Genomic DNA, 18527 nt, shown 5'->3' on the forward strand with positions numbered 1-18527 from the left:
CACTTCCTAAAGCCGGCCCTGGCTGTGAAGCTCAGAGGAATAGCAATCAGAGACTGGGGGAGTTGGGAGGGGGCTGTGTGGAAATCTGTGATGCTGAGCAGGGATCAAGCCGTCCTTGAGAACGGGGAGGGTGTTGGAGCAAGCAGGGTCTTCACGGTTAACCCTTCGTGATACAGAAGGCTGAGAACAGGCTGGGGCTCAGGAGGGCGATGACTCTGTTTACAGCTACGGCTCCAGTTTCTTTGTTCCGAAAGACACCGCAAAATCCCTGGAAACGTAGCTGCGGCCAGCCCCGAACAGGTTGTCCCCGGCCCTGTTTACAGCCCTCTCGCTCTCTGGAGGGGCGATTGCTCATTCTCACATGTGACAGGCATTTCAGCTGGGAACTCGACCGCTTCTCAAGCACATGTGACCCTGAGATAAATTATAAATAGACAAGTGATAGGAGACAAAGGCAGGAGCCTTTAGGAAAGGAGCAAGAAGCTGAGCTCAGAACGTGGTCCCGTTGAAGAAGCCAGGAGAGAACCAGGACAGTTTACTGAGGAGCTGCCAACGAGCCAGGAGGAGCCAGCAGTGGGATATAAGTTGGAGAGTTCGGCCGGCACAATGGATTACCAGTCCAGCATTATCCGAGACTCAAACCCCATGGAGAACCTGGAGAAGCAGCTGATCTGCCCCATCTGCCTGGAAATGTTCACCAAGCCCGTGGTGATCCTTCCCTGTCAGCACAACCTCTGTCGGAAATGTGCCAGCGACATCTTCCAGGTCAGTGCCTTGCAAATGGAACCTGTGGCGCCGGGCCGGGCTGCTTCCTGCAGCCTGGCCGCAGGTGGGAATCCTTGGACAGCTGTGTGTGAAACCTACAGTGTGTTCGCAGGGGATCGAACTTCTAAAGCCAGAGTGTGCTTGCGGGAGAACGGAGCGAGGGAGGGGGCTGGGAAGTGGCTGGAATGGCCAGTCTTCCACGGGTGGTCCCTGGCTGGGGATGGTCCGAGAACTGCGGACACCAACGCCGGGTGGGGATAGACCTGATTCTAGGTAGACCAGAAATTCTGGCTCGAAGTGCAGTAGATTGAGCTCGTCTAGGCTGTGCTTGTCCATCAGAGGTGGGTGAGGCTTCTCGCTGTGTATGTTGGGCTAGAATCCCCTTGACTTCTATGGGAGTTGGATTGGGACCATGGCATCTGAGCCTCGCTTGGCAAACGGTGCCGGAATGGACCCCTCTCCCCCGCTGCGAGAGTCTCTGCTTAGACGGGGGAGGAGCCAGCTGATAAAACTGACTCCTTGGCCCCCATCTTGCTGAGCTGTGGTGTTAGTGTCAGATGTTCCCAGCAGTAAAGAGAAAGCGGGAGAAAACCAGGCAGGAAGGGTGAGATCAGACCCGGCTTGCTGGAACGGACTCGAGGGATGCAGGCTTCCCAAAGCCCTGTACAACTGCAGGAACAGGGGCAGCTGTGCAGGGAGCTGGGGGCTGTCCCAGCTGGTTTATAATTAACGGTTGGTTCATGAAAGGGCACTTCCCCCATGTGCAGACCTCTGTTTACCTGGAAGGACAATGGGCAGAATGTCGAGGTCTCATTCAGTTCAAACCCCTCGGTGGGAATTTTGCCTCAGCAAAAAAAAAAAGTCGGCTTCTCCGCTGCCACGCACCTGATGTGCTTGTTCATGCCTGGGCGTGGTCAATGAAGCCTGCTCCTGCTAGTGCAAGAGGGAAATTCTGATGGGATGGCTTTTCCCCCGCAGGCATAAGCGACCCCAGAAGATGCAGAGCAGTGGAGAAGTGGGTCAGGACCCTGAGATCTGGTCCATGAATAAACCTTTTTACAGCCCATGGAGCAAATTTTGATCTGAGGATCTCAAAGCATTTTTAAACGTTAATGAATTAAACCTCACAACATTCCCCTCCGCAATAGGGAAACATACTGACATTTCTCTTAAGAGCCCTTTCTACAAGGCAGGGGCAGGGGTGTGTCTAAAGCAGAGGTCCAGGAGTCAGGATTCCTGGGTTCTATTCCCAGATCTGCCATGCACTTACTGGGTGACCTTGGGCAAATCTCGTTAATCTGGCTTTGCCTCCGGTGCCCCAGCTGTAAATGCAGGTGGTATTTGCTGCCTTCACTGGGCTTTTGTGAGCCTTAATTCATTGATCATAAAGTGTTTAGAGAGTCTCTGATGGAAGGGGCTTATATGAACACAAAGCGTTATGGGATATGAGACCCTCTGGTGATGGGCACTTCCAGGATGCATGTTTTGTCCCGGGGGAAATGCTGAGGGGACAGGGGTGCTGTTTAAATGAGTCCACGTCACTGTCTCCGACTATGCAATGGTGGGTTTTAAGGCTGTTGTGAGTGTCTGTGTGTCTGGGGAGACGTTGACCTTTGACCTTGTGCTGGTGATACTCACAGGCTGCTAACCCATACTGGCAGAGCCGGGGAACCACCCTCTCCGGGGGGCGCTTTCGTTGCCCTTCCTGCCGTCACGAAGTGATCCTGGACCGGCACGGAGTCTACGGCCTGCAGCGGAACCTCCTGGTGGAGAACATCATTGACATCTACAAGCAGGAGTACTCCAGGTTAGCCAGGCTCCCGTCTTTCTGCATTGCCCAGCCCTAGTGTTTCTCAGTAGCTGGGGTGGAAGGATCTTTCACAGGTTCTCTCCGGTAAGAGCTAACGGGGAAAACTTCCCAGGGATGAAGGATTTTCAATTTATGTTCTTCCTGGCACTCATCCAGCTCTCCCAGGCAGAGCACCCTCATGGCCACATTGAAACAAAGCTCACCCATCCAGAGTGCACTGATCCAGATCATTTCCCCCGGTCCATGTTCATCCAAACCACAGCAAATCAAAGGTCACAGGTTGACCGGAGAGTCGTTTGACACCACCAATATTTGATCCATGGATCCCAAGCTTCACTGTTGACCCACCCTTTCTCTAGCAGCCAGTCAGTTGCCTTAAGCAAATGAACCAGCTGAGTGAGAGCTTGTGGCAATAACAAAGCTTGGTCCTACTGAGTTCCTGGGATCTCCCCCTGCAAAGGAGTGGAGTTGGAGAGAATGGCAGTGCAACACGGTTGGATTTCAAGAGAGCAGATTCTGGGGATTTCAGAAAAACGATGAGCAGGGTGGATTTGGAAGAATCAGGACAATACCTGGGCCTAATTCTGCTTTCACTGCAGTGTAATCAGGAGTAACTCAGTACTGCCAACCCCAGTCAAAAATCATGTGTCAAGCCTTGAAACAGTCATGATTTGTGGGGCGGGGGAGGAAATAGATCGGTGGGTCTCAAACTTTGGTACTGGTGACCACAGGCGCCAACTTTTTTCTGCGCCGGTGGATGCTCGCGCCCCCAGTCCCGCCCCGACTCCACCCCTGCCCCAAAGTCTCCACCCTAACTCCGCCCCTCCCTGCCCCTATTGGACCCCTCCCCAAATCCCTGCCCTAGCCCCACCTCCTCCGCCAAGCATGCCGTGTTCCCTCTCCTCCCTCCCAGGCTTGTTGCGCAAAACAGCTGTTTCGCGGTGCAAGCGCTGGGAGGGAGGGGGGAGAAGCAGGACCTGGCGGTGTGTTCAGGGGAGGAGCTGGAGGCGGAGCAGAGGCGGAGGTGAGCTGGGGCGGAGAGCTGCTGGTGGGTGCTAAGCACCCACCAATTTTTCCCTGTGGGTGCTCCAGCCCCAGAGCACCCACAGAGTCGGCACCTATGCTGGTGACCCCTTTCACATAGCAAGCCTCTGAGTGCAACCCCCTTATAAATTAAAAACACTTTTAATATATTGAACACCATTATAAATGTTGGAGGCAAAGCAGGGTTTGGGGTGCAGGGGCGGCTCTAGCTTTTTGGCCGCCCCAAGCAGTCATGCGCGGGAGGCGCCCCGGAGCCACGGGAGCAGCGGACCTCCCGCGGGCATGACTGCAGAGGGACCGCTGGTCCCGCGTGGCTCGGCTGGACCTCCCGCAGCTGCGGGCGGCTCGCGGGTCCGCCGGCTCCGCTTGAGCTGCCGCAGTCATGCCTGCGGGAGGTCCAGCCGAGCCGCGGGACGAGCGCCCCCTCCGCAGTCATGCCTGCGGCAGGTCCAGTCGTCCCGGGGCTCCGATGGACCTCCCGCAGGCATGACTGCGGCAGGACCGCCGACCCAGCCCGCTGCCCCCCGCAGCCGCAGGGGACGCCCCCTAGATGTTGCCGCCCTAGGCACCAGCTTGTTTTGCTGGTGCCTAGAGCCGCCCCTGTTGGGGTGGAGGCTGACAGCGAGCGACCCCCCCAATGTAATAACCCACAATCACAAGCCCTAGAAACCTAGTGGCGGGGCAGGGGAGTGTTATAAAAGCCAAGATTCTCATGCTATCTCTTGATTCCAGCAGCCGAAGCTTTAAGAAAAGCACCAAATATTAGCTACATTGAAATCTCACCAGCCTTAAGCTGCAGCAGAAGACAACCAAGCCGTGGGATTGTAGAAGAAAGCTAGACTCCTCTGATTCCTTATTATTTGTGTTACTTTAGCACCTAGAGGGACCAGTCAGAGATCAGGTTCCATTGTGCACCCCAGACCACATGCAGCCTTCCCCTGAAAAGGAATAATACAAAGAATCAGAAATTGCCACCGGGGCTTCAGCAGGGCTTGCTCAGTGGTCTGAAAGGAAGGAAAGGTTCTGTGCTAGTTGGAGAAGCGGGGAGGAGACCGACCAGGAATGTAAAGTCACAGGCAGTTCGTAGGAGGAAAAAATGACAGCAGGTTTATAGCTGGTTAAAGGGAATACGATCGGGATTTACAGGAGAGAGAAAATAGATCCATTCATAAACGAGGAAGGGTGTGAAATCAGCAGTGATTCCAGGGACCTGCTCTTCATTTTTAAAACTCGATCTAAACCAGAAATATACAGCTAGAGAAGGCATGAATGGCCAGGAAGTGATGCCTCGGTATATAGGTGCTGATAACACATGCAGGCAGCGGAATAGGAAAAAGAGAGTATTTATAAATAAGCAGGTGCAGATATGGATTCCAAGGCCTTCAAGGAATTAACAGATGAATTCACTGAATCACTGGCAATATTATTTGGAAGTCATGGAGACAGAGACAGGTGCTATATGGGGGCAAATATGGTACCAGAGGTTTTTTTTAAAAGGGGTTGGGGGATGTCTGCTAAATCTAGTTCCAATAGTGAAGTAATGGAGCTAACTCTATGGATAAAGAACAAATCATGCCCAGATCAGCCTGACCGCTCCTTTTAAAATCACATTGCAGAGAGGAGGGAGCAAATGCAGGAGCTGTAACGTAGCCAGAGGTAGCGAAGCATGTGATATCCTGGGCCAGATCCTCAGCTACTGCAAATTGGCATCATTCCATTGCAGTCAATGGAGCAGGGCTGATCTACACCAGCTGAGGGTCTATCTGGCCCCTTGCCTCAAGCTCCTACTTGAGAAAAGAATTGAGATTGGCTTGGATATAAGCACGGCGACACCGACAGTAATTGGCCAAATGAGCACAAATGTAGGGCCATGGTAATAGGCTAGGCAATGAGGTGGAACAGCGTCTGGTACAACGCCACCGTGATCGGCTCTGTTTGTTGTTGTCACTTAAGAACACAAGAACTGCTGTACTGGGCCAGACCCTCTACCCCAGAGTCCTGTCTCTGAAAGTGGCCAGGACCACAGCTTCAGGGAGAACAGGGCATTTCCGGAGTGATCCACCCATCTTCCACCCCTGCCTTCCGGTTGTCCGAGGTTTAGGGTCACTCGAGTAGGGGGTCACATCCCTGATCATCTTGGCTAACAGCCGCTGATGGTGCTATCCTCCATGAACTTATCTAGTCCTTTTTTTTTATTTAACCCAGTTATACTCTTGGCCATCATAACATCCCCTAGCAATGAGTTCCACAGGTTAACTGTGTATGGCCTGGAAAAACGACTTCCTCTTGTTTGCATGAAACCTGCTGCGTATTAATTTCATCAGGTGACCCCTGGTTTTTGTATTGTGGAAGAGGGTAAATGGCACTTCTCTGTTCAGTTTTTCCACAACAGTCATGAGTTTATAGACCTCTACCATATCCCCCCGATGCTTATTATTATCTAGCACTTCTTAGCATATGCACAACATGCCTCAGGTGGCGCGTGACCAGGATCCATCACCGAATTTGGTCCGCTGGTTGGATCATTCGCTTTCCCCGCCCCGGGCGGGGTACTGACGGGGAGTGCGACATGAATGCTGGCACTGCAGCAACCAAGGCTGTGAGTTCCCACTGGGCCAGCCGGGAGCTACATATGGAGGCAGGGGAAACAGGCACCAGAGAGGCAAAGTGACTTGTCCAAGTTGCAGAGTTGCTACATCTCATGATTGTATCACAAGTCTCGCGTTAGCCGGTATGTTTCTTAGAGGCCCAGCTCCTGGAGCCCGGAGATTATAGGAGACTCTCAGCTTTCAATTTATTTTTAAAAAGCAAGTTTCCAGCCTTCCTGGTTGCAGAGAAAAGTTTGAAAACGTGACCCCCTAAATGCTCAAAACCCAGGCCGCCCACAAAAGCACCAGTGCAGCGGTGCTCAAACTGGGGGTCGGGACCCCAAAGTGGGTTGGGACCCCATTTTCATACGGTTGCCAGGGCTGGCGTTCGACTTGCTGGGACCCGGGGCTGAAGCTGAAGCCCGAGCTCCGCCACGCAGGGTCAAAGCCTGAGTCCCGCTGTCCGGGGCCGAAGCTCGAGGGCTTCAGGCCTGAGTGCAGGCCCCCCAGCCAGAATGGTGGGGGTCGGGCTTTGGCCCCCCAGCCTGGGGCAGCAGGGCTCGGGTGGGCTCAGACTTCAGTCCCCGCTCCTGGGGTCGTGCTGTCATTTTTGTTGTCAGAAGGGGGTCGCAGTGCTGTGAAGTTTGACACACACACACACACACACACACACAGAGTCTAATGATTTTAAGCCAATCCCGGGACTTTTGGCAGCCTGTCTGACTCGTGATTTTGGACCGCTCTGGGTTCCCCACACTGAAAGTTGGTCCGAGCGACTTTATTTAACTTCCCTGTTAAAGGTCTCTCAGCTGCAGTCACCCTGCCTGAAAAGGGCGGGGGAGTAGGTGAAAGTTCCTGGCCAAGCACCTGTGTTTAAATAGACTGTAGGTTTCTGCAGAAGGAAGTAAGGAGCCAGCAGCACCAGAGGTTTTGCCTTAAAGAGGACAGAGTGAGCCTGTGCATCATGTGTCTATAATTAGGGTGTCCCACATCATCCTTGAATCCTGGATCTAGCCATGTGGCTCAGTAACCCTGATGGACCCAGAAGTTTCAGTGGTCTCGGCTAGTGGGAGGGGGAAGGGGTGTGGTGAGGTGACAGAGTGATACTTTGCTGGAAAGTGGCAGCCGGTGAGAGTCCTTTGTTTAAACAGATCTCTGCAGAGAAGCTGGGGATTGACCCCGAGCAGTAAAATCTCTCCCGGGACGCCGGGACCAGAAATGCTCTCCATGCTGTGGAGTGACAGCCCTGGAGGGTTCGCGTGCTGTGATCAGATGCAGAGCTCTGCCTGGACAGAGCAAGCTGGTCAGAGATCCCGGCACATACCAGCACTGGCTCTAAACATTACATCACTGACCAGGGTAACATTACAGACAGGTTGGGAGTTGATCCAAACTCCACTGTACAAAGCGAAGTCCAGGTTCTGGTCTCCATTACACTGCTGTAAATCCAGATTAACTCCACTGAACCCAGTGACTGCCCTGGAGCTAGTCTGGGTTTGCACTGGTGAAACTTAAATCAGGATCTGGCCCTATAACTCAGAAGGCCAGTGCTGGTTGTTCTTCAGCTGTATAGACCACAGCCTGGTCTCTGGTTCCTATCGTCATCCGGTGGGTGTTTCAATCTGAATCTGCCACCGCTCAAATGTGATTAAATGCCGCTCCAAGCTGTTAAACCCCGTCCGGTTTCTTGCTGTCTTCAGCAGGCCCCTGAAGAAAGGAAACCACCCCATGTGCAAGGAGCACGAAGACGAGAAGATCAACATCTACTGCTTGACCTGCGAGGTGCCCACTTGCTCCATGTGCAAAGTCTTCGGCACTCACAAAGACTGCGAAGTTGCACCACTTCAGAACGTCTTCCAGGGGCAAAAGGTACCAGCTGGGTCACTGCTGCTTCCCTCTCCCTAGGGAAAGGAGCCCATCGGCCAGTACTAAACCCTGGCCTGGCCTCAGCTGGATGCTCCATAGCAGGGCCAGAGGCTGTGGCTCCTTGACCTTAGCCGGGGTTCACAGGCGATGGCTTGGAATGGAGATGAGATCTCTGAGGGGATGGGCTCCTCCTGCCTGGCACCGGTGATGTGCTGAGCTGGGCCTTTCAGGAATAGCTTCCGAGGCTGAGCACTGGGGCATTAATAGGCAGAGGGGGATGCCGTCACCTGTCTATATTTAGAGTCACTTGAGAGCCGGGGAGCAAGGCCCGGGGCCAGTCCCCGAGAGAGCAGTGTCTACAGCTGTGAGCAGACCCATAAGAGCTGAGGCCTTCCCCTGGGTATCTTGGATGGGGTCCATGGATGGCAAGATCTCCCCCACCGGGGCACCCTCCTCCCGGTTGAATGGGGTAGAAGCCCAGAGCCCTAAGCAGACAGATGTCCATTTGTCACTGGAATCCAGGCCATTTGGGTGGGTTAGGATGGGCCCTTGTGTCACAAACTCCCAGAGCCAAACCCTCCTTCTCCTCCCCACCTGCACTTCCATGGACCGTCCTTTCCTGCCGTTTAGGATTCCCTCCCAGCTCCACCGTTAACGTTCCTCGATCCATGGGCATGTCGTGCCATTCCCTCACCCACCCAAAGGACCAGAGGGGCCCAGCATGGTCCAGGCTGCCCATCTGGCTCTACCCCCACCACATGGAGACAGTTTCGAGGCTCTTCTTGCTGTGCACTTATCCCCAGCGTTGAGAGTGTGTCCCTCCGCTCTAGCCCCAACCTGCAGACGGTGCCAAGGCCTCTCCCCCTTCTCCTACCTCTCCCCTTCCTGAAAAGGGACTAGCCTTCAGTGTAGGGGCCCACCAACCCCCCTCCAGACAGCACGACAGGCCTCCACCTGTGCCCGGAAGGGGAAGGGTTACATCTATTTCTGGTCCCTTCTCACAGATGGAGCTGAGCAACTGCATCTCCATGCTGGTGGCTGGGAACGACAGAGTCCAGACGATCATCAGCCAGCTGGAGGACTCGTGCAAAACCACCGAGGTGAGGAATGGGGAAAACGACGGAGCCCTTCAAAATCTGAGTGGCAGAGACGAAATCCAACCCCCCAGCAATGTCCTTGACCAGACAATGCAGGTGTCGGGAGCAGCTTCCCCCTTAGTCCACGTGACTGAGAAGCCTGTTTAATTCAATGGGAGGGCTTTTACACAAAAGAGATGGGGACAGGGGGAGCTAGTGGTTAGAGCCTCCCATCTCCCTGTGCAAGGGGCATTATTAGCCTAGTTTTTCAGACAGGGAAACTGAGTCACAGCCCAGTTAAAGTGACTTGCCCAGGATTAGCCTGTTGTTATTTCTTGTGTTATGGTAGCACCAAGGAGTGCCAGGACCATGTGGCACTAGGTGATCACAGAACAAACCGATGATCTCTCCCCCAAAGAACTTAGTCTTGGGTCAGTGACAGAACTAAGGGTAGAACCCCCGAGTCTTGGCTTCCACTGCCCTGCTCTCGCCACCAGGAACATGGCCTCCACCACTGGTTTCCATTTCCCCTGTTGCTAGTGCCACTAGATTTGTACTATCGGCAAGAGAATCTAAGGGATTGCCATGTGGCAGGAAGTCTCTGGAAACTGCTGTGCCCAGAGACAAGGGCAAAGTCTGAGTTCCGCTGGGGGTTCCCTGAGATCTGAGCTCTGTGCATTTGTAATCCCTGGATGCCTGCGGCTGGGATTGTTCAGTGCGGCTGTGCTGCCTCTGGGGGAGATCCGGGAGTGTCCCCGTCCCCTCTGCTTCGAGATGCTCATGCCCTTCGTCCGTTGGCAGGACAACGGCCGGCTGGTGAAGCAGGAGCTGTGCGAGAAGATTAACGCCCTCATTGCAATCCTGGAGGAGAAGAAGAACGAGCTGCTGCAGAAGGTCACAAAGGAGCAGGAAGAAAAGACCAGCTTGGTGCAGGCTCTGATCCAGCAGTACAAAGAGCAGCTGGAGGAGTCCACCAAGCTGATGGAGACAGCGTTTCAGTCCCTGGAGGAGACAGGAGGGGCCACTTTTCTCACAGTGAGTAGGTCCTCTCCGGCCAAGGGAAGGATGGAGCCTGGATCTAGCAGGGTGGTTTGCTCCACCCTCCCGAATCCCACAAGTCAGATTCAGCCTCCCAGTCGCCTCCCATCTCAGCCCAAATCAGCTCTGCCCCCCACCAGCCTTGACCCTCCGCGTCATCCCTTTATCCTCCGCAAGGACCCGGCCTCTGCGTGTCCCTGGGTGGACTGGGTTTCTAGGGAGACCAGTGGGCTTTCAACCCAGTGAGAGGGAATAACCTAGAGTTCCCAAGAGCGGCTGGAAAGGGTGATCTAACTCTGGCCGAGGGGGCAGTGGCCAAAGGCCCCAAATCACAGCCCCGCCCCCACTTGGCATGACAAACCCTGCTTAGCGCTGGCGACGCGGCACCTGGTGCCAGCTTCATACACGCTGCTTTTATCACCTTCTTGGTAACTTGCGTCTCACCTTGATCCTTCCCTCTCTTTTTTTTCTCTTCACAGAATGCCAAGCAGCTCATTAAAACGTAAGTCCCCGGGGTTGCATTTTTAAATTGCTGCTTCAGTGCCACGGTCTGAGACTCTACAGCAATGTCAAAATCCACCCGAGGATTGTTCCCAGAAAATAACAGGGGTTAGCACCCGCACCCCTTCCCAATAGCAGCCCGGTTCCAGTTTCCTGTTTAAATACCCAGGTCCTTTAAAAAGAATCCAGGAGAAAGCAAATCCTGAGCTGCTGTAAAGTTTCTCTGTTATGATCCCCTCTGACCAGCAAGAGACTGGAATAGAATGGCAGGTTCTCGGGCCCTACTAAATTCACTGCCATGAAAAACGCGTCACGGTCCCTGAAATCTGGTCTCCCCTCGTGAAATCTGGTCTTTTTGTGCACTTTTACCCTGTGCTATACGGATTTCACAGGGGAAACCAGCGTTTCTCAAACTGGGGGTCCTGACCCAAAAGGGAGTTGCAGGGGGGTCACAAGGTTATTTTAGGGAGGTTGCAGTATTTCCACCCTTACTTCTGCACTGCCTTCAGAGCTGGGCGGCCGGAGAGCGGTGGCTGCTGACTGAAGGCCCAACTCTGAAGGCAGCAGTAAGGGTGACACTACCACACCGTGCCATTACTTCTGCGCTGCTGCTGGCGGCAGCTCTGCCTTCAGAGCTGGGATCCCGGACGGCAGCCACTGCTCTCCAGCTGCCTGGCTCTGAAGGCTGCACTGCTGCCAACAACAGAGCAGAAGTAAAGGTGGCAGTACCACGACCTTACTACAATAACCTTGTGTCCCCCATCCCGTCTCCCCCGCCCTCCACACACACACATCCCACAACTCCTTTTGGGATCAGGACTCTTACAATCACAACACCGTGAAATTTCAGATTTAAATAGCTGAAATCATGAAATTTATGATTTGTAAAATCCTATAACTGTGAAATTGACCACACTGGACCGTGAATTTGGTAGGGCCCTGGCTATGGAGCGCCGCTGGTGAGCCTGTCTGACTCAGGTGCGTGAAGTCCGCAAGAGGGGGCAGCACAATTACTCCAGAGTCACACCGGTGGGTGGATCACGTGAGCTCCCACTGGGATATAAAAGAACATCTCCGGGAAGGCTCGGCCGTATGAGAGAAAGTTGCGCCGGTTTCACTTAAATTGCTTTTTTAAGCTGAGCTAGTTAAGCTGGTGCGAAAGGCTGTGGGGACGCTAATTTCACTTTAGCTTAAACGGATCCCTAATTGATTTCGCTCCACCAAAATACACCGAGTTTAATCCAGAATCAGGGTGTCCACACAGGCGGCTGCACCAGTTTACCCAGGTTGGTTTAAAATCACACCTTAAGTGAAACAGGCGCAAGTGAAGACAAGCCCTAGGGAAGGCACAGTCTGGACAGAGAGATGCTGTAGGGAAACGTAGGACCAGCTAAGCTTCAGGAGAAAGCGAGGGCTTGGGCTTGATGCTGTTAATTGAGTTACGAATAAAGCCAAAAGCCCAGAAAGGCTCCATGATTGCTGAGGGGTGCCCCGGGGATCATCTGAAAGAGGGTGTCTAGAGCAGTCAGCTGGGCCTCGCCAGGGATTCGGAAGGCGTTAATACAATGCCCTGTGGCGGAGGTCAAAGGGAGGGTGGGAACATCTCTCAAGTACCTTGCGTGAGACGGAGGATTTCAGAGAGGGCTCTCCTGGGGCTTTCTCCCTGGATAATCATCTTTTTTTAGCTAGAACATGCAGCCACTCGAGCCGGTAATTCTCTCCTCTGGAGGAACAGCAGGTAAGGAAACGAACCCTATGTCTATCGCCCCCAGGATTGTGGAAGCCTCAAAGGGCGGCCGTCTGGGGAAGATCGAGCAAGGCTTTGAAAATATGGATTATTTCACCCTAGACCTGGAGCACATAGCAGAAGTCTTGAGAGCCATCGACTTTGGAACAGGTATAAGAATATTGTGCCCTGCTTCGGCCCCTTCCATTCGAGCATCTGAAAGCACTTGTACAAGCATGAGCGAGTGAAGGCTCACAACCCATGGGGAAACTGAGGCACGGAGCAGGGAAGTGGCTTGCCCCAGGCCGCACAGCAAGTCAGGGTCAGGGATAAGAAAGCAGATTTCTTGTCTCCCAGCGCTGTGCTTTACCCACTAGACATCACTTCCCCTCTTGGATAGAGGAGACTGCTCTCAGTTACAGCATTAACACTTTCAACTCATTCCAGTTAGTTAGCTGGCGAGATTTGAGGTCTGTTATTCGTTTGGGACTTGATCCAACAACACCTATTGAAGTCACTATATTACCAGAGTCAATGGGCCCATGGTTTATAGCAACTGGGAATGCTCCATCTTGGCACTGTACTCATTTACCAGATAGGGAAACTGAGACCTAGAGCGGCAAAGTGATCCACCCATGGCTAGCCAATAAGTTACTGGGAAAGCTGGGAATAGTACCCTGGTGTGCTGCCGACTCCCTGGCCTGCATACTCAGCCCAAGGCTTACACCTTTCTCTCCTAGTTCCTAAGTGCACAGACAATATCTTGCTGTGGTTGGATGGTGCCTTTTATAAGTGGCCCCCTGTGTTGAAAATACAGTTCTGGGGGTGGGGCTCCAGCTTTCTAAATCACGTTACTTTTGCTTGGAGATGAGGAAGAGGAAGAGCTAAATGAGGAAGAAGAAGAAACAGAAGAGGAGTTGTCTCCAGAAAGGAAAGTGGATGGTAAGTTAAAAACGCAGCGGGTCTGTGATGCGCAGGGATCCTAGAAATCCAGTTGCCAGGGAGAAATGCAGAATTTGCGTTTTTACAGAGGATCTTTAGTTTTTACATTTTGTGAAAAAATAAAAACACAGTAGAACCCTGTTTATCTGAGCCGCCATTATCTGGCTCTCCGTATTAACCGATCTGCGGCTGACAGCCCGAGCCCCACCACCCAGGGACGAAGCAAGGTCTCTGGATTATCCCAATTTCTGATTATCCAATTTGGCCCAGTCCCAATTAGCTCGGATAAATGGGGTTCCTCTGTACTGTGGCTAAGGAAGCAAGACACAAGAAGTCATTCTTCCGCTCTACTCTGCTCTGATTAGGCCTCGACTGGAGTATTGTGTCCAGTTCTGGACGCCAGATTTCAGGAAGGATGTGGACATATTGGAGAGAGTCCAGAGAAGAGCAACAAAAACGATTAAAGATCTAGAAAACATGACCTGTGAGGGGAGATTGAAAAAATTGGGTTTGTTTAGTCTGGAAAAGAGAAGACTGAGAGGGGACAGGATCACAGTTTTCAACTATGTAGAAGGTTGTTACAAGGAGAAAGAAAAATTGTTCTTCTTAACCTCTGAGGATAGGACAAGAAGCAAGGGAGGGATAGCTCAGTGCTTTGAGCATTGACCTGCTAAATCAAGGGTTGTGAGTTCAATCCTTGAGGGGACCATTTAGGGCACTGGGGTAAAAATCTGCCTGGGGAGTAGTCCTGCTTTGAACAGGGGGTTGGACTAGATACCTCCTGAGGTCCCTTCCAACCCTGATAAAAGAAAGAATAACAGTTTTCAAGTATGTAGAAGATTGTTATGAGGAGGAGGAATTTTTTTTTCTTAACCTCTGAGGATAGGACAAGAAACAATGGGCTTAAATTGCAGCAAAGGCAGTTTAGGTTGAACATTAGGAAAAGCTTCCCATCAGGGTGGTTAAGCACTGGAATAAATTGCCTAGGGAGGTTGTGGAATCTCCATCATGGGGAATTTTGAAGAGCAGGTTGGACAAACACCTGTCAGGGATGGTCTAGATACTTAATCCTGCCACAAGTACAGGGGACTGGACTAGATGATGTCTCAAGGTCCCTTCCAGTTCTAGTGATGAGAGATGAGCAGTATAGGAACCCAGGCTATAGCAACAACCCTTCTGAGTTAGGTTAGCTGCCTGGCATGTGTGGTTATTATCCAAAACCTCATAAACGTAATTAAAATACCTGTGGCCTCTTTGTCAGCTCCCCAGCACTGCTCCCACCTTGACCAGGGGAAATGAAAAGCATATAAGGTGTTAACATTTTGTGCTCTGGTGTGGCTCTCACCAGAGAGAGACAGAAAATATGTCCACAGCACAAGGCCCTGATCCAACACCGGTTGACATCAATCGGACGAGTCTTCCGTTGACTTCAATGGGCTGTGGATCAGGCATCAGCTGAGCACCCGCCTCTCTTAAGAAGGAATTTGTAGTGTATGTTTCATTGAGAGATTGAAAATCTTGCTGGCTCAAACTGATACATCCTCGCTCTGCACAGAGAAAGCTCCTCCACCCTCACTCAGACTGATGACCCTCTCCTGCTTTCCTTGTGTAATTAATGTATGCCCCACTTCCCCTCCCACCAAGAAGCTGCACAGGCCCAAGGTAAACAGGACACTAAGGTGAGGAGCAGACAACATGACTCTAAAGCACATGTGTGCACGTTCTCTCTCTGAGGGTCAAGACTGGAGTGGTATTTTGGAGCCAGCAGACCTGGCTTTCAAAGTCACCATGGCTCACCTTCAGGATGCACGTGGTGCTGTCCACAAATATTGGCCAGGGATCCAGGAGCAAAAGGAGAACAGAGTTAGGGACTGGCACTAGGAGCAATGGGATGCAGCTGAAGGCATTTCCTGACAGCGAGATCTGTTGCACAATGGAAGACTCTCCCTAAGGGAAGGGGTGGAAGCCCCAAAAGGCTTAAGTGGGGCATGGGCCTTGTGCTGCCTCAGTGCACAGGAAGGAATTTCCTCTTGGTCCACATCCCCCAATCTCCTTCTCCCGTCAGTGTCACTGAAATTCTTCTCCCACCTCTCTTTCAGCACCTCAATAACAGAGCAGAAGCAATTCCCAAGCCAGAAGAAACTCCCCAAGTGCAGAGGGGATGAGTGATTGGGGGCAATGGGGTGGGGGGTAAACGCTCTGACTTCGTGGGAGCGACGGGAGGAGTGGGCCGGGGTCCCAGCTGAAGGAAAAAAAGGTCGGGCACCACCCGGCCATACGACAGTATTGCTAACTCAGGATGAAAACTTGACCGAAGCACACAGAAGCTCACTTTTATACATGGGTGCAAACTAGACTATTTCGTACATTTTATATTGTTCTATTATTTTGTATATAATTGTAACAGGACTTTGAATTTTTGTGTATTTTGAAAAGAAACCTCCTTTACTTACCAGTTCGTCGTGCACTGAAGATGTTGACTCTGGGAATTAAAGAGTTTCTTTGCAACCTGTAGGGGATACACGGTGGGGAGTGCCAGACCTTGGCAGACAGAAGTAACTTTAGTAACAAGAAAAGGGTTTGGGGGGACTAGAAAGAGGCAGCTGAAGAGAAAGTTCTGCATTGCAATGCATAGTCCTAACGCACAAGAGATTTATTAGGGGTGATGTTGCACTTTGTCACAATAAAGTAGATCCGGTCTTATCTGTGGTTTGTACTAGTGGAAAGTTCTTAGCATGTTTTGACCCCTGGCTGAATAATGATCTTTCGCGCAAGCTGAGTCAATGAAGGAAAGTGGGCCAGTCATAATCCCGGCCACTTGTGATGCAGCCCTGAAAATATACAGCACGTTTTTTTCAGAAATCCCAGAATGACTTCAGGCAAAGCCATGGAGAATATTTTCACAGTGCTCCCCCTCCTTTTCCTGCTGCCGCAGCCGCTCTGCCCTGACAGGGGCACCACTCCCCGAGTTCGGGGCACGCGGCAATGGCCCAGCCTGATGAGCCAGTTGGGATGTGTCATGGGTCTGCTTGTGCACACGTGCTCACACTCAGACAGGCATGCACAAATACACTGTGTTCAATGTGACACGCAACCTCCCCCCACCCCCAATCCAATATCACACACACACCCCGGGTCTAATTACTGATGCATGCGCACATGCACTCACATACACACGATCCAATATATCACACACACCCTGGATCTAATGACTGATACACACACACGCACACACTCACTCACCCTGATCCAATATCATCCCCCCTGATCTAATGACTGATGCATGCACACATATACACACACACAATCCAGTATTACACACACCCTGGATCTAATGACTGATGCATGCATGCACACACACACACACACACACACACCTCTCACACACAGCAGATCTAATGACTGGTACACGCATACACACCCCAGAAAATATCATATTGCCTCTTTATAAATCCATGGTAGCCCACATCTTGAATACTGCATGCAGATGTGGTTGTCCCATCTAAAAAAAGATCTATTGGAATTGGAAAAGGTTCAGAAAAGGGCAACAAAAATTATTAGGGTTTGGAACGGCTGCCGTATGAGGAGAGATTAATAAGACTGGGACTTTTCAGCTAGGAAAAGAGATGACTAAGGTGGGATATGATAGAGGTCTATAAAATCATGACTGGTGTGGAGAAAGTGAATAAGTGTTATTTACTCCTTCTCATAACACAAGAACCGGGGGACACCAAATGAAATTAACAGGCAGCAGGTTTAAAACAAACAAAAGGAAGTATTTCTTCACACAAAGCACAGTCAACCTGTGGAACTCCTTGCCAGAGGATGTTGTGAAGGCCAAGACTAACAGAGTTCAAAAAAGAACTAGATAAGTTCATGGAGGGTAGGTCCATCAATGGCTATTAGCCAGGCTGGGCAGGGGTGGTGTCCCTAGCCTCTGTTTGCCAGAAGCTGGGAATGAGTGACACGGGATGGATCACTTGATGATTCTCTGTTCTGTTCATTCCCTCTGGGGCACCTGGCATTGGCCACTGTCGGAAGACAGGATACTGGGCTAGATGGACCCTTGGTTTGACCCAATATGGCCGTTCTTATGTTCAATCAAGCCCCCACTGCCCTTCCCAGGGCAAAGGAGCCGTCTCTGCTGGGGACCGGGGGAAGGAATGCCTGTGTCTGGGCCTGGTCCCACTGGTCCCCGGTGGCCAGCAGGACTCCTTCATCCCAAACCCTATGGTCTCCGGGGTGGGATTCCGCTTTCTGCCTTGGGCCGCAATGAGTTTAGCACTGGCCCTGCTCTCTGGTTTGGTGGATCTCCTGAAACCTGCTCGCGGCCCCCCGGGGGCCCCAGACCCCTGGTTGAGAACTGCTGGTCTAAATGACATGGTCGTAAAAAGACCAGCGGCAGCTAGTGACCCGTCTGTGCATTGGCTCCCAATGTCGCTACCATTAGTACATGGGGTTGGTTTTGCATCCCTGCCCATCCTGGTTAAAAGCTATTGATGGATCCAGGGCCATCCTTAGGGAGATGCGGGGCCCGGGCAAATAAGCCTGTATGGGGCCCCCCCCCTTGACATTTTTTATACAGGTGAAATCTGGTTACAGTGAACTTCAAGGGCAGCTGCTGGCTGCAGTTAAATATTGATAGTGCCCAGCTGTGTAATTACAATGTTATATTATATTGTAGTTCTTTTTTATAATTATAATGAAGTTCATATGATTAAGAACAAAACCGATCACGCTCAGAGTCACGCCGCTTACGTTCTGAAATCCACCCTCCTGAACCTCCTTGCAGCAGACTCACTTCCCGGGTGCGTGTGGTCTCGCTGCCTTCAGTGGATTATTTTTAAATGCAATTACAAATTCGCAACACCGAGAGCCCATGTCTCAGGAACTGGGTGGCTCTTGGAGGGCTTACATGTGCCCTGGTGCTGGGGGACCCCAGGACCCTCCAGCATGGAGGAGGGGCTCTAAGATCTGTTTTCTCTGGGGGCGGAAAAGCAGATGGATGGAGGACCCCAGTCCTGGTGGGTGGTGGAGAGAGCAGGGTTGTGGGACCCCGGGTCCTGGTACTGCGGGGAAGGGGACCCCAAGGCTGGACCCTAAGGCTGTAAGGCAAGGAGGACCTTGAGGCAGAGGGGTGATAAGGGCTGCCCTGGCCTGGAGGTGGCATT

At 52.0% G+C, this 18527-nt stretch overlaps 1 protein-coding gene across 3 annotated transcripts; it reads left to right on the top strand.

The window, feature by feature from the left end:
* The first annotated feature begins 412 nt into the window (after positions 1-412).
* Positions 413-16059, top strand: TRIM63 (tripartite motif containing 63). Of its 3 annotated transcripts, none has more exons than XM_039511727.1 (9): positions 413-765; positions 2427-2572; positions 7908-8076; positions 9078-9173; positions 9951-10184; positions 10667-10689; positions 12461-12585; positions 13282-13356; positions 15456-16059. In XM_039511727.1, the coding sequence occupies exons 1-9, from the start codon at positions 607-609 to the stop codon at positions 15464-15466; spliced, it is 1038 nt and encodes a 345-aa protein (XP_039367661.1). In that variant the 5' UTR covers positions 413-606; the 3' UTR covers positions 15467-16059. The 3 variants fall into 3 exon arrangements, with proteins under 3 accessions (XP_039367661.1, XP_039367660.1, XP_039367659.1); XM_039511726.1 differs by having other exon boundaries at positions 422-765; positions 2406-2572; positions 7911-8076; XM_039511725.1 differs by having other exon boundaries at positions 427-765; positions 2406-2572.
* The last annotated feature ends 2468 nt before the right edge of the window (positions 16060-18527 follow it).

This window comes from Mauremys reevesii, linkage group 23, assembly GCF_016161935.1.
Source record: "Mauremys reevesii isolate NIE-2019 linkage group 23, ASM1616193v1, whole genome shotgun sequence".
Lineage (NCBI taxonomy): Eukaryota > Metazoa > Chordata > Testudines > Geoemydidae > Mauremys > Mauremys reevesii.

Bases quoted from the DNA above. Each gene is read 5' to 3' on its own strand.
- TRIM63 (XM_039511725.1), top strand. From the start codon at position 607: ATGGATTACCAGTCCAGCATTATCCGAGACTCAAACCCCATGGAGAAC. The intron at 8,077-9,077 runs GTACCAGCTGGG...CCCTTCTCACAG, and splicing joins ACGTCTTCCAGGGGCAAAAG to ATGGAGCTGAGCAACTGCAT. The intron at 10,690-12,460 runs GTAAGTCCCCGG...TATCGCCCCCAG, and splicing joins GCCAAGCAGCTCATTAAAAC to GATTGTGGAAGCCTCAAAGG.